The sequence below is a fragment of the Aspergillus puulaauensis genome, chromosome 6 (genome assembly GCF_016861865.1).
Source record: "Aspergillus puulaauensis MK2 DNA, chromosome 6, nearly complete sequence".
In the NCBI taxonomy this organism is placed as follows: domain Eukaryota; kingdom Fungi; phylum Ascomycota; class Eurotiomycetes; order Eurotiales; family Aspergillaceae; genus Aspergillus; species Aspergillus puulaauensis.
In genome coordinates, this window is record NC_054862.1 from 2,299,170 (window position 1) to 2,312,181 (window position 13,012).

Here is a 13,012-nt window from a genome sequence, read left to right on the forward strand (position 1 = left end):
CCAGGCAGATGATGAAATAGCTGCTTACAATAACTGGCAGCAATGTCTTCGCTTGTATAGCCAGGCATCGTGTAGTTGCCAGTTCAGCATGTGGAGCAATGCTGTAGATAGACCGTATTCTAAACTACTATTTAATTTGTGTTATATCGACGATTCCGTTTAATCATCATCCAGGTTGTATTTCCACAGGGTTGAATCCAGTTCAAAACAGACATTGATTGATGAACTGACCATCTATCAAAATATCAAAAGTCGTAAACAGACCTAGTAAGAGTTCCTACTGGTGGTATAGAAATCGAGATCGGAAAACACATTCAGAGGCAGCACCGGCCATCCAAGGAGCTGAGAGATAAAGGCAGTTGAGAGCGGGAATATCGGGGGTCCGGAACTGCATGTCGTAGAGGGAGCCTTCATACAGCCTCGCTACAGCCGGGTCATGCCACTTGCTATTCACACAGCCACAGGAAAGAAGATCAGGGACGAAGCAGACATGTTCAAGAACGAGGGCAATCATTTCCGGGATCTGGAGGGGATTGCGCGGAGACTGTGTCAACATCCTGCGTCAAGCAGGTAGAAGATGTTGACCTCTTCCAGCAATATAGACCGCACGCTGGTATCGTAACCCAATATTCAGGCCCTTTAGGCTGAAAACGCGTGGAATGGTCTCTGAGGTAGCGTGTTGGAACCTGTAATCACCAACTACACAGCCCCGTTACTAACAGTTATAACTAGCAGGTATCTGCATGTTTACCTAACACTGGCTTATGCCAGTCTATCCAATAATACCTCCCTTCATTTGGTGCCGACAGAGTATCTGAAGGATGAAACGTTCTACTTCGTAAGTTCGCCGCCAGTAGATGTTCCAGGGAGGAGTCGAATCAGAATCATGTACTTTATATACTTAGTAGTTGGAGAATATCTTGCTAAACACCTGATAATAAAGATGGCAGATTGATTGGAAACATCTATAAGTAGTTATATGGTCCATGCAGGTCAGGATACGCTGTGAAGGTCCGCCTCTATTTCCTTTACAAAGTCATCAAGCACGAGACGACGCTGGACTGTTCCCTTTGCTGTTCTCTTGAAGGGCTTATCAACAGGAGCAACCACAATCCGACTCCTTTCCATTCGAGCCTCGACAGGGAGGCCATCATTGAGTTTGTCCACCAAAGGCCAGAGCCTGTCGATGATCTCGTCGGGTGGCAGCAAGCTCCCTGCCACTCTCCGGTCCGGCTCTATAATGAGTACCACACGAAGGGCAGGGTCGGGTGTCATCACAGCCCTAGAAACTAACTTGTGTCCCTCGAGAGTTTTCTCAATAGGGGCTGGATGGAGAAACACCCGGTTTTGCACCTTAAACACGTCGTCCTTGCGGCCAACAACCTTCCAAAGCCCCTGGTGCTCAGGATGCTGGATATACAGATCTCCCGTACAGAACTCTTGTTGATCGGGGTGGACGAAGAAGAGAGCATGCGTATAACAGCCAGGCGGGCGTGTGATGACCAACTCGAAATATCCACTGGGGTGATCCCGCATCTGTACCGGATGGTGGCAGTTCCATTCGAAGTATTCCCAGTCCTTGCGATCTCTAGGTCGTATGGTATAGAGATAGCCACTCTCGGTCATACCAGTACATCCTTGCAACTGCGTAACGCGTGCGATTTTATCACCAACGCGTGATGGTAAAGGCATGCCGACGAAACTTATGCACTCCAACCTTGCCAAGGCCTCCATTCCATCCGTTGACATACTCAAGCTTGTTAGCATGTCGGGTATAAAGAGACCTGACTTTGCGCCTGTCTCGGAGACAATTGCCTTCAATGTCGCTGCAGTCAGTGGCACATCGGGTCCCATAACGAAATGTGTGTGATGGAAGATGGCAGCTACCCATGCCAGAATACCAGTCCCATGGAACATGCTTGTCTTCAGCAGATGCGGGTCATTGGGGTGGCTCATCCAGGGGGCTGTCGGCTTTCTTCCCGCTGGCAATGGAATATGGTTGGAATAGTCCATTGCACTGAAATATCCATGTGGGATAGCTATCTCTTTTGGTAGTCCTAAGCGACAGAAGTTCAAGTAATCAGCAACGGCCTTCTTTTTAGAACGCAGCCTTACCTGTAGTCCCTGAGCTGTAAAGTAAAATAGCCGGTTGTTTCTCTCTGGCCAGGGTATATTCGTTGGAGTGGGGAAATGGTCTCTTTGGACCATTAAACATTGCCCAGAGGTCCGACACTTCCCATGTCTGAAGGTTTGCATTTGACTTGGTGATACTCTGGACTTGGTCGATAAGCTCACGGGCGAACAGCAGCTTGGAGCAATTTCCAGATGTGAGAAGATGGTCAACCACGGATGGATGCGTGCTGGGTGATAGGAGAAGGACCTTGAGCTCTTCTGTCAGTTGGACATGATACTGCAAGTCTGACTCGGGCTACTCACGCAGTGGCCTATCTTCATGCACGCAAGAACGACTATGGCGTAGCGGATGTCATTTGGCCCAATATAAACGAGTCTCTCGGGCGTTTTGCGGGACGAAACGGTCTCTTCAAGCCACCACGCAAACTTGTCCACTGCGTGGGCTAGGTCGCCAACGGTCACTCGCCGCCATCCGCAGCAGAGACTCTTGAGGGATACCGAGTGTATGCAGAAGAGGCGTTCCGGGTTGGAGAGTGCATCTTGGTCCAGGGCATCTGGCACAAGACGCGGCATGAAATCGTTAGAACCCATGAGACAAGGCTTGAATATTCGCACCAGGAGGCAAGTTCCAAACGAGTGCTAAAGATGCTCGAGCATCAGCAGGAGATTAAATAATCTGTATTCTCACACCGCTGAGCAGGCGCGGCGTATGCAGGTAACCGGGGACTCACGCAATAATTTTTTATCCATGAAATACCATAATGTAAGGCTGCATATCCCTTGCTGCTATGAACGCGTCATGTTCGTGGAGCAGACATACTCAGGACTACCCTGTGTCCTGCCCCTTTTGTCAACTGATATCCGATGCCTCATACTGTTCCTCCATCGCAGGCAGTTATCACATCATATTACACCGACTTTCTTGACGTACCTGATAGAAATGGACAGGAAGGACACGTAAGATGGTCTCGGAACTCGAATTTGCCTAATGGTTACTCAGGGCTCTCTACCATGGTATCCGTACAACTGGCATGTATATTGATCGTAGTATGACACAGCTAGGTTGTTTCAGCCATGCTGAATCTGTTAATACATAATTAATTATACATGGCTTGCGCCAATAGAGATGAAAGTACTATAGAAGATATAGTCATATCCAGCTCAAGCAGACTCAAGAAACTCCGTCAAGGCCTCAACAGCCCACTCAGTCTTCAAAGCCTTTGCCTTTGCCAACGGCGTCCTCCACAGCCAGTCCTTATTCTTCTGCGTCGCCAACTGCGGCGCCTTATCCAGGAACAGCTCCAGCGTCCTCCGATACTCCGTCTCGCAATGGGCATCAACCAATCCATTTTCATGCTTACAGTCGTGCTCAACCAGCAAATGAATTACATTATTCCCCATGTTATCGGTAGCCGTGAGATTAGCTCCGCGCTCATACAGCGCCATTGCGCGGGTCGTGTCTCCCGCGGCGTAAGGGACCGGTGGAAGCCGCCCGCCAGGGGACAGGAACAAGGGCACATCTAATGCGTATCCGTTTGTTCCGACATCGGACATTGCGGCTGTGATGAGGAGGGTTCGGCCGGCTGGATCGCGGCGTTCGAGGTCGAGATCTTCCAGTTCTAGATAGGGCTGGATGATTCCTCCGTCGGCGAAGATGTAGTGCAGGATTGTACTGCGGTTCGCGGAAGAGGAGAGATAGGGGTTTGCGCCGTTGGCGAGGAGGTGTTTTATCAATTCGATTGCTTGGTCTCGTGCATGGGCTTCGTTGAAGGCTCGCATTGAGATGTACTCGAGTGGGCGGACAGTTGGGCTGTCGCTGGTAGCTTCGGGTTTTGGAAGACGGTGTAGATGCCAGTGAGGCTGCGTTTCTGTTAGAATGATTGTGTTCAGATCCAGCCCTGTGTCTAGCAGGAGCTTGACGACTTCGAGATTGTAGGTTTCAAGCGCTGAGAAGAGTTCCTCGGGGTCTTCTTGCGATGGCTGTGCGCTGTGCTCGAGGAGGAGCTTGACCAGCTCTGTATCGCGTCCGGCTAGGGCCAGGGGGGTATGACCACAGGAAGCAGGGATATTAGGGTCAGCTCCGCCTTCGAGAAGTATCCTCGTAATATCCTTTTGCAGATAACCGCCATAAAGTTGTTCTTGTACTGCGAGTGCTAAGGGGGTCTTGCCATTATCATTCCTGGCATTTGGATCAGCCCCGTGCTGGAGAAGATACTTGATGGCCTCCTTGCGCCACCAATGTCCGCCCTTTGCAAGGTAATGGAGAGCTGTATCCCCAAGTTCGTACTCGCGGGCCGCATGCGCCATGGAGGTAAACCACCGAGGTGGTCTGGTTTGAGTATCTTCGGTGTATCGCTCGTTAATATCAACGCCGAGGTCTTCAACAATGGCCTTGATAGTCTCTAAATTCGGTAGTTGGCTTTGGGTAGCGAAGAGGAGATAGGAATGACCATCTTGCCACCTATTGATCCAGCCGTCTTCGGCCATGCGGTCTGTCAGGTGTGTAATGAGTTCACTGCCTTCGTACCGCGACAATTCATGTATAATGGGCCGCTCGCCGCCATTGTCGGCTACACTGACGTCCGCCCCGGCCTCAAGCAATAACGAGACGGTCTCCAATTGACCTGAGCGTGATGCCTCATGCAACGGGGTGTAGCCGCGTTTCTTGCGGCGTGCATTGACCAGCGCGAGTTTGTCAATGTATGCATGGTGCTCCAGCAGGAGTCCAACCACGTTGCCCTGTCCGGCAGCCGCAGCGATATGTAACAAATTGCGGCCGTCATTTGTAGTAGCAGTGGTATCTGCGCCTCGTACAATGAGCTTTCCCACTAGGACTTCGGATTTTGCTGCTGCTAGGTGGATTGGGAGTATGCCGTCGTGGTCGGGCTGGTTTAGACTGTCTATCAAGCCTGCGTCGAGGAGCAGGTCAATGGAAACACTGGCACCGAAGATAGACGGGGTGAACAGTTTTTCAGATGGCTCGCTGCAGATAATATGCAGCGCGGTCATTCCCTGGTAGTTTGTTTGAGTGGGAGACACCCCCAGCTGTATCAATTTGATCATGGCGTTCAGCATAGTATCATCCGTTATAGTGGCAAGATTAGCGGCCAGGAGGTGTAAAAGAGTATCCCCATTGTTGTTGGTGATATGAGGATCTGCCCCTATTGAGAGGAGATAGTTGAAGTGGTCAAAGTGCCAGGTATGCCGTTTAAATGTATAGCTCAGGACGCCGTTTCCATCGTTGTCCTTGGTGTTCAAGTCCGCCCCGAGGGATATCAGAGCCGGTAGGGTCTGATAATAGTCGTAGCTAGGACCGTGATACATCAATCGGGCTAAGAGCGTACGTCCCTGGTAGTCTCTGGCCTCGAGGTCAGCCCCAGCCGGCAGCAGCATGTCCAGGATCTCCTGCAAAACATCGAACCAGCTAATCATATGGATGGCCTGGCACCCCTCGTTATCCCTCTGGTTAGGATCGATCCCCAGCTCCAACAGCTCTGAAATGACCTTGTTGCCCACGCGATGCTTCGCAACCGCCCGGTGAAGCAGCGTGCTCCCCTCTGCATCAACCACCCCCCAGTCGGAGACGTAGGGCCGCAGAGCTGAGATATTGTTGAGACTGGGCAGATGAAAGTGCAGGGGAGTTAATCCATCCGATGTGCGTACAATATCCAGTCTCGCTCCATGAGCCATGAGCACCTCGAGGTCCTCCGGCCGTTCCCCCAGGTCGAAGAAGAAGTGCATCGGGGTGCCCCCTTGGTCGTTTTGAGCATTTGGATCTGCACCGCCGCCGAGCAGCAGTTTAAAAAAAGGCGCTCGGCTATGAAGGCATGCATGGAGGGGAGTGTCGCCCCAGCTGTCAACGGCATGGACATCGGCCCCGGCGTCTATCAAAAGCGCCGCGGCGCGATTCAGCCTTTCGTCGCGGTCAGGATGGTGGTTACCATTTATTCCCCGTCCTAGTCCATGGAGCGCCGTCAAATTTGCAGGAGAATACTCGCTCCCTCTATGATCACCGTTTGACTTTATCGATGGATCGGCGCCGTGGTCGAGCAAGAGTCTGATGATTTCGGGTTCATTGTATATCGCAGCAAAGAATAGAGGAGTGTTCCCCTCTGGCGCAGCATTCACGTCCATCTGCGGGTGTTCGAGCAGCAGCTGGACGACAGCGGTGTTGTTTCTCTTGCAGCTCTCGCATAGGGCTGCGTTGAGGTCGGTTGCCGATGAAGACGAGATGGCAGCCCTCGCAGCATTCACATCTCCTAAGCGACAAGCCAGCTCAAGAGGCGACTTCGGTTCCGGCTCGTCTCTGTCGCCAAAGATATAATCGTGCCAGTCGAAGGGCTCTTCATGTGGCTGGTTCAGTTCCGCCAGCACTTCCTCCAGCTCGGGGATGTGCATTGCAAGATATGAGCCCAGCATCACCACAAACAGCGAGAACGCGCAAAAGCACATTCCCAGTCCACGGCACCACCCCATCTTGAGATCGGCCTGCCAGTTACTGAGAACGTTGCAGGTGGTGAGATTTATCGATCGATCTGGATTTTAAGGGGCGGATCCAAGTGGGGCGCGCTTGGCCAGACCAGTCTATACTATATAGTATATACAGAATATACAGCTTCTGTCCCAGCTGGCATTGCTGGCAGACTGGTCTATATAATCGGCTCTCAGCTACTGAACTGTGAGCTCTGTAGGTGCCCTTATACTCATCGGCGTCTTCTTCAGTCCACTACCTGCCCCCCATAATCATCGTCATTCACCGCGTTTCTCTTCGCCCAGGCATTGATGGCATCCATGTCACGGCACTGCACCTCGGAGTCCCATGTTACGAATGATCCTGTCGCCCGTTCTTGAGGTGTCCTTTGCAAAAACTCTTCCGTGTACTGCTTCGTACCAGTCTCGTCGATGTAGGTGTAGTTCTGGTTCCACCAGTATACCAGAGAAACATCCCCATGGCAAAGAATAGCTTGTCGAAGGACGTCAAAGCAATGACCTTCACTCATTAGAAGGGAACTTGAACTGACGAGGGAGAGTCATACTTGTGTGATGCAGTATTTCGTGCTGAGTCGCATTCGGATAGTACCGGTCAGGATAGAACGACTTCCGCAGTCGGCTCAGACAATGCATTTGGTGGTAAACACCTAGCCCGTAAGCATAATTCCCAGGATCTGCATAGAGCTCAACAGCTTCCGGAAGGCCCAACTCTTTTACTTTGCCCCCCGAGACCCGGATCAGACGGTCATGGTCTACCAAGGGGTTAACGCGAACTAGAACACCAGAACATGAATGACTACCTACCTCTTAGCCAATCATGCCATGCTGCATCTACCTCATCCGAGGGAGGAGATTGGAACAGTTTATCGGGTTTGTACCGTGTATTGATGAACCGCTCGGCGCCGCCTTCGCGAAGCGGGGCTTGTGTCGGGGTCAGTCTTTGTCGAGTAGGGCAGGTGAAATACTAACAAGGCGGGGGAACGGGCCTATCAGTCAGTGATCTTGCCTGGTAGCTAAGACTGAAGGCGGCTATCACTAGAAAGATGCTGAATATCGTGTTGCACATGGCCCACAGTTTCAGCCACAGGCGCGGATGCGGATCCAGCTTGCCAAAGAGAAGTCGATACCGCGACTGGTGAGGGCTCTTTTCAACCTCAGAAACATCCTCATCCTGGCTTTCCCTTGCTCGCAAAAGCGAGTAGTTGGCACTCATATTGGACAGTGAACGAACGTATGTACTGGAAAAGGTTCTTCTTCAACAGCCCAACTCCAGTGCACAGCAAGTGGAATGGAGAGATTCAAAAAGGTCAAGATGAATGCAGAAGAGGAGCACAGAAGCAAAGATGATGAGTGGTTTATCTTACCTGAACATTCCTGTTCATGTCGGTTTCGCCGTAAACCAAGGATTTCGCTGGCATTATGTGCCACTGTTATACAGCCTCCTGTGAGAGAATCCAACAGACTTCTCCATCCCTTACAGGTTGCAACATATTGATGGATGTCCAATCAATTCCTGGCATATCTCAGACATGATGTTCGTGACATACTGAGCAAGGGACCCATGACAGGCACGCTTAGCGTTAACACAGCTATACTTTAATGTCTAGCTTGACTACCCATAGCCCTATATCACTAGTGGCAGTCATAATCTATTCTATATAGTGTTCTGTAGCTTCTACTCCAGGATAACCCTCTTCAGCACCGCCACCGACTCGCCTACTTTGTACAACCATCTCGAGCAAGGGGGGTAGACTAACAGGCCAAACCAAGTGCTCGACCTGGTTAAGTCCTATGGCACAATTGTGAACAGGATATCGTCTTGCCATTCCACGAGTAAGGGACATGCAGCTGGTCTCGCGCAATTATCTAGTCACCTCAATCCATTCGCCCAAGAACCCCTAGGTGCTATACACGAAACCATATCTCCTCACCGGGTGCTTGCCCAGTGACGACGTTCCATGTAAGGCCATTGATCACGAGCATCACTGGACACGAAATGCAACATGGCTGAACGCTTGGCAGTTCTCGCATGGGAAGATATAAGGGCTACCATGGTCAATAGTCTTCTGGTTTGCAGTCGGCCTTCACTCTTCAGATTCAAGTCAGCTCCTCACTGCTATTGCAAACCTTTCAATCCAATCCAGTTCCACCTATCGCAGCCAACACCTCTACTTCCACCATGCGCTTTACCTCCTTCACCAGTTTTGCGGCAGTCGCACTGCTTGCTACCTTCAGTGCCGCTGCTCCCGTAGCTCCCGCTGATGGCGACATCACGAACTCTCCTGGCTCGGATGTCTTGGTCAAGCGTCCCTTCAGCAAGCACCGCTACGAAGGTGACAATCAGGAGGCGGATGATGATCTCTCCAAGCGTTTCAACGACAAGTACCACTACGAAGGTGACAAACAGGAGGTGGATGATGATCTCTCCAAGCGTTTCAATGACAAGTACCACTACGAAGGTGACAAACAGGAGGCGGATGATGATCTCTCCAAGCGTTTCAACGACAAGTACCACTACGAAGGTGACAAACAGGAGGCGGATGATGATCTCTCCAAGCGAGCGTCTTTCCCTCGTTTTCCCCTACGATAGAGATGAGTAGGAGGCACAGTGAGCAATGCCATATCCTGATAAAACCCATAAGTGCTGCTCATGTTGGGGTATGGGATCAAGCGGGCCATGAGTAGGTGAATGATTTGAGTTGTGATCTGCGGTGTTGGTTACTAGGGGTTTGGATATCGCTTTCAAGGGCACTTTGGGGAATAAGCATGATTCTTCAGCTTTGTTTATGTGCTTGCAGCTCGCAGGCTCATGGGATCATGACCGGGCCCAGGGTTTGATGCACTACGTTTGATTATTCGGGGGTTAGGGCTAGCCGACGGCATTCGAAATCAGGACATTCTTTAGCCAGGATAAATCAAGGCAGTGAGGAGAAGGTCATAGATCATATCATATGGCCATTGATTCAAAAGGACAGTCTTTTTTTCTGCTTCTTGTGGTTTATTTGATAATGTAACTTCCTGTCTGAACCGCCAACTCATGCACGCTCTGTCTTGAAATGCATAAGAACGCCAACAGATGCCAAGTACATCTCGTCCCCATCCACGCCCACCTCTCGGTTTGTCGATCAGTATGTGCAGAGGGAGGGTCAGATTATCGGGCCATCGTACGGTTCAAATGCAGTACAACGGCATCCCTATCTCTTGCAAGGGGCCTGAGAAAACACTCTACGTAGGTAGATGTAGGCCTATTATGGTCATATTGGTCAAGATATTCGAGTCTCACCGAGTCACCGATGTGACCCTTACATTATGATGTCTCGGTCAGGAGACCGCTTCTCCAGCTGCAGGTGATTCCTTTAGAAAGCCATGGTGACTATCGAGTCGAACGCCGCCACCATAGGCAAGGGCTGCGCACTGTGATGAGGAGATGTTGCTCCTCCTTCTGTAACTAAGACCGCAGCAATCTGGTCATGAAGAAGCCACCCACTTCACAATGCTTTTCTTCCACGCCTTGGTTGTATATCTTGCCATCAGAGCGGACTCAGCGCATGCCATCCTCCGACGCCGCTCCCATGGGACTCACGACTACTTTGCCCTCCATATTCATCCCCAAGCATCCCCGGACGAAGTTGCTCTAAGACTGGGCCTGCAACATGAAGGCTCAATCGGCGAGCTCGCAAATCACCATGCCTTCTCCGTACCCAACGTACCCAAGGACGGCAACAGCGCCGGTATAGCACAGCTACTGTACATCGCGCGAGAGGCACACAATGGTTCTGATGCACCCTTCTGGGTATCGAAGTTGGCACCCGCGGATGACTCTCTGCAGAGAAGAATTATTCCACCACAAGAACTGCGCGCACCAGACAAAACACTCCTCGAACAACCAGATGACGCTGCAGTGCAGGCCCAGGGCCAAGTTGTTTCACTCCTGGGCATAAAAGACCCATCCTTCGAGCAATGGCATCTATTCAACACGGTCCAGCCTGGGAACGATCTGAATGTAACGGGAATCTGGTTAGACGGCGGGTCAGGGGAGGGAGTCACAGTGGCTGTTATCGACGACGGAATAGACGTCGATAGCCGAGACTTGCAGCCAAACTATTACGCACGGGGGTCGTACGACTTCAACGATCACAGTCCCAAGCCCCAGCCACGGTTGCTAGACGATCACCACGGAACTCTCTGCGCGGCGGAGATTGCGGCCGCAAAGAACCGTATATGCGGTGTTGGGGTTGCGTATAACAGCCAAGTAGCTGGGATTCGCATGCTGTCCGGCCCAGTGGACGATATCGACCAGGCGGCGGCAATCAACTATGACTATCAAAATAACCACATCTACTCCTGTTCCTGGGGCCCCAAGGACGACGGTGAAACAATGAAATCACCTGGCCTCCTGGTCCAGCGGGCCATTGTAAACGGGGTGCAGAATGGCCGCGGTGGAAAGGGGTCTGTCTTTGTGTTCTCAGCTGGAAACGGGGCCAGCAATGACGATAACTGCAACTTCGACGGCTACTAACAGTATATACAGTGTCACGGTGGGTGCAATTGACCGGATGGACACCCATCCCCGGTACGCAGAATCGTGCTCGGCGCAGTTGGTGGTGGCCTACAGCAGCGGCCATGGACACGGGCTCTACTCGACAGACAACGGGGATCAGTGTTTCTCTCTTCATAGCGGCACCTCAGCGGCGGCACCTCTGGCGGCGGGTGTACTTGCATTGGCTCTGAGCGTGCGTCCGGAGCTGACCTGGCGCGATGTGCAATATCTCCTGGTCGAATCTGCTGTCCCAGTACATACCTCTGATGGCAGTTGGCAGGATACAGCGGGTGGACGGCTGTTCAGCCACGACTGGGGATATGGCAAGCTGGACGCATATGCTCTAGTTTCAAAGGCTCGCAGCTGGGAGCTGGTGAAACCGCAAGCATGGCTTCATTCAGCATGGCAAGAGGTGGACCAGGAGATCGCCGAGGGCCATCAAGGACAGTCCAGTTACTATGAGGTGTCTTCGGAGATGCTACGAACGGCGAATCTGGCGCAGCTAGAGCATGTCACGGTCACTATCAATGTCAATCACACCAGCCGTGGGGATCTCAGCGTGGAACTGGTCAGCCCAAGTGGCATCGTCAGCTATCTGAGCACGTCCCGAATGCCTGACCAGCATAGAACGGGCTATCAGGATTGGGAGTTCATGTCTGTTGCGCACTGGTATCTTCCCTTTCCTGCTCCACGTCTGCCACAGATAACTGATCATATTAGGGGCGAGTCCGGCGTCGGAACATGGCGAGTTATTGTCAAGGACACCAATGTAAATGGCCACACAGGTACATTCATCAACTGGCGACTGAACCTCTGGGGAGAGGCCATGGATGGCTCCAATCAATCACTTCACCCATTCCCCGGTGAACCCATGGAGTACAGAACAGAGGTTGCTGTCATCAACCCTCCAACACCTGCCGTGATTCATCCACCTGGTGATTGGGGATCTTTCACTTCATACCCAGCCTCTAGGCCATGGAGACCACCAGCAATATTGGTTTTGGGCACGCTACTTACGCTGCTAGCACTCTGCAGTACCCTTGTATGTCTAGCGTGTAACTGTCTACTAGCACAGTGAATCAAATAAACTGAATTGCTATATGGCAGCTTCCGGCGTCGTTTGTATATCCAATATCTTCAATCGGGTCCCCTCCAAAGTGGCCCATCAGCCCTAACACCTTCAGCTTGGTATCGGCCGGAAGGGCCTCCACGCCAGCTCGCTGCATCTCAAACCGCACAGTATCAGGCAGCTCGTATTTAGCGTCCAGATGGACAATTAGCGCGGGTGGTTCCCTGATTATCAGCTCGCCGCGCTGCAGGAAGCGCTTTGCCACCAGCCCAACGCCCTTGCCCGGGATATCGCGTTGCTCAAAAGCATCCACAGCGACGCCGGTGGATTGATCGTTGAGTTGGTGTCTGTGGAGCGATTCCTGGAACTTTGTTTCCATGTCTGGGGACGTTAGGAAAGAAATCCCGCGTGATCCTGAGAAGCCAGGGTCGGTGTAGATGCAGTAGCCACCGTTGCATTTGTCTGGTTCGATCGGACAAGTATCGGCCTCCAGGCTAATGAGTGGGCGCACTGAACAGGACTGATTGAATAACAACTGGTTGTAACTTAAGTGTGTTGCTTCTGCATAGCTGCTCTGTATCTGAGACGATAAAACGACAGTCGAAAAGCAAACGAGGCTGCTGAGAATGGCCATGGCCAACATGGTCAGTCTGTGTATAGTCTGGAGCGTCGAGAATGGCCCTGAATTGTAGGCCGGCTTCATTTATGGGCATGAGAGGAAGCACCCAGTGCTGATCGACTCGACGTGCTTCTCCTCGCTTGGTCTGGACCACGCAAGG

At 51.8% G+C, this 13,012-nt stretch overlaps 6 protein-coding genes across 6 annotated transcripts; 2 read left to right on the forward strand and 4 right to left on the reverse strand.

Annotated features, from left to right (window-relative positions):
* Window positions 1-993: 993 nt before the first annotated feature.
* Window positions 994-2,724, reverse strand: APUU_60897A (uncharacterized protein; the record flags this gene model as incomplete). Its single annotated transcript, XM_041694187.1, has 3 exons — window positions 994-2,057; window positions 2,116-2,380; window positions 2,437-2,724. The coding sequence occupies 3 exons, from the start codon at window positions 2,722-2,724 to the stop codon at window positions 994-996; spliced, it is 1,617 nt and encodes a 538-aa protein (XP_041560043.1).
* A 570-nt stretch (window positions 2,725-3,294) lies between these two features.
* Window positions 3,295-6,609, reverse strand: APUU_60898A (uncharacterized protein; the record flags this gene model as incomplete). The annotated part of the gene is made up of 1 exon (XM_041694188.1): window positions 3,295-6,609. The coding sequence occupies one exon, from the start codon at window positions 6,607-6,609 to the stop codon at window positions 3,295-3,297; it is 3,315 nt and encodes a 1,104-aa protein (XP_041560044.1).
* A 242-nt stretch (window positions 6,610-6,851) lies between these two features.
* On the reverse strand, window positions 6,852-7,837 carry APUU_60899A (oxidase ustYa family protein; the record flags this gene model as incomplete). The annotated part of the gene is made up of 4 exons (XM_041694189.1): window positions 6,852-7,123; window positions 7,170-7,376; window positions 7,429-7,545; window positions 7,594-7,837. 4 exons carry the CDS (start codon window positions 7,835-7,837, stop codon window positions 6,852-6,854), a joined length of 840 nt encoding a protein of 279 aa, XP_041560045.1.
* A 966-nt stretch (window positions 7,838-8,803) lies between these two features.
* APUU_60900S (uncharacterized protein) lies at window positions 8,804-9,214 on the forward strand (the record flags this gene model as incomplete). The annotated part of the gene is made up of 1 exon (XM_041694191.1): window positions 8,804-9,214. The coding sequence occupies one exon, from the start codon at window positions 8,804-8,806 to the stop codon at window positions 9,212-9,214; it is 411 nt and encodes a 136-aa protein (XP_041560046.1).
* A 903-nt stretch (window positions 9,215-10,117) lies between these two features.
* On the forward strand, window positions 10,118-12,242 carry KEX2_2 (S8 family peptidase; the record flags this gene model as incomplete). The annotated part of the gene is made up of 2 exons (XM_041694192.1): window positions 10,118-11,073; window positions 11,156-12,242. 2 exons carry the CDS (start codon window positions 10,118-10,120, stop codon window positions 12,240-12,242), a joined length of 2,043 nt encoding a protein of 680 aa, XP_041560047.1.
* Window position 12,243: 1 nt separating this feature from the next.
* On the reverse strand, window positions 12,244-12,612 carry APUU_60902A (uncharacterized protein; the record flags this gene model as incomplete). Its single annotated transcript, XM_041694193.1, has 1 exon — window positions 12,244-12,612. The coding sequence occupies one exon, from the start codon at window positions 12,610-12,612 to the stop codon at window positions 12,244-12,246; it is 369 nt and encodes a 122-aa protein (XP_041560048.1).
* Window positions 12,613-13,012: the final 400 nt, after the last annotated feature.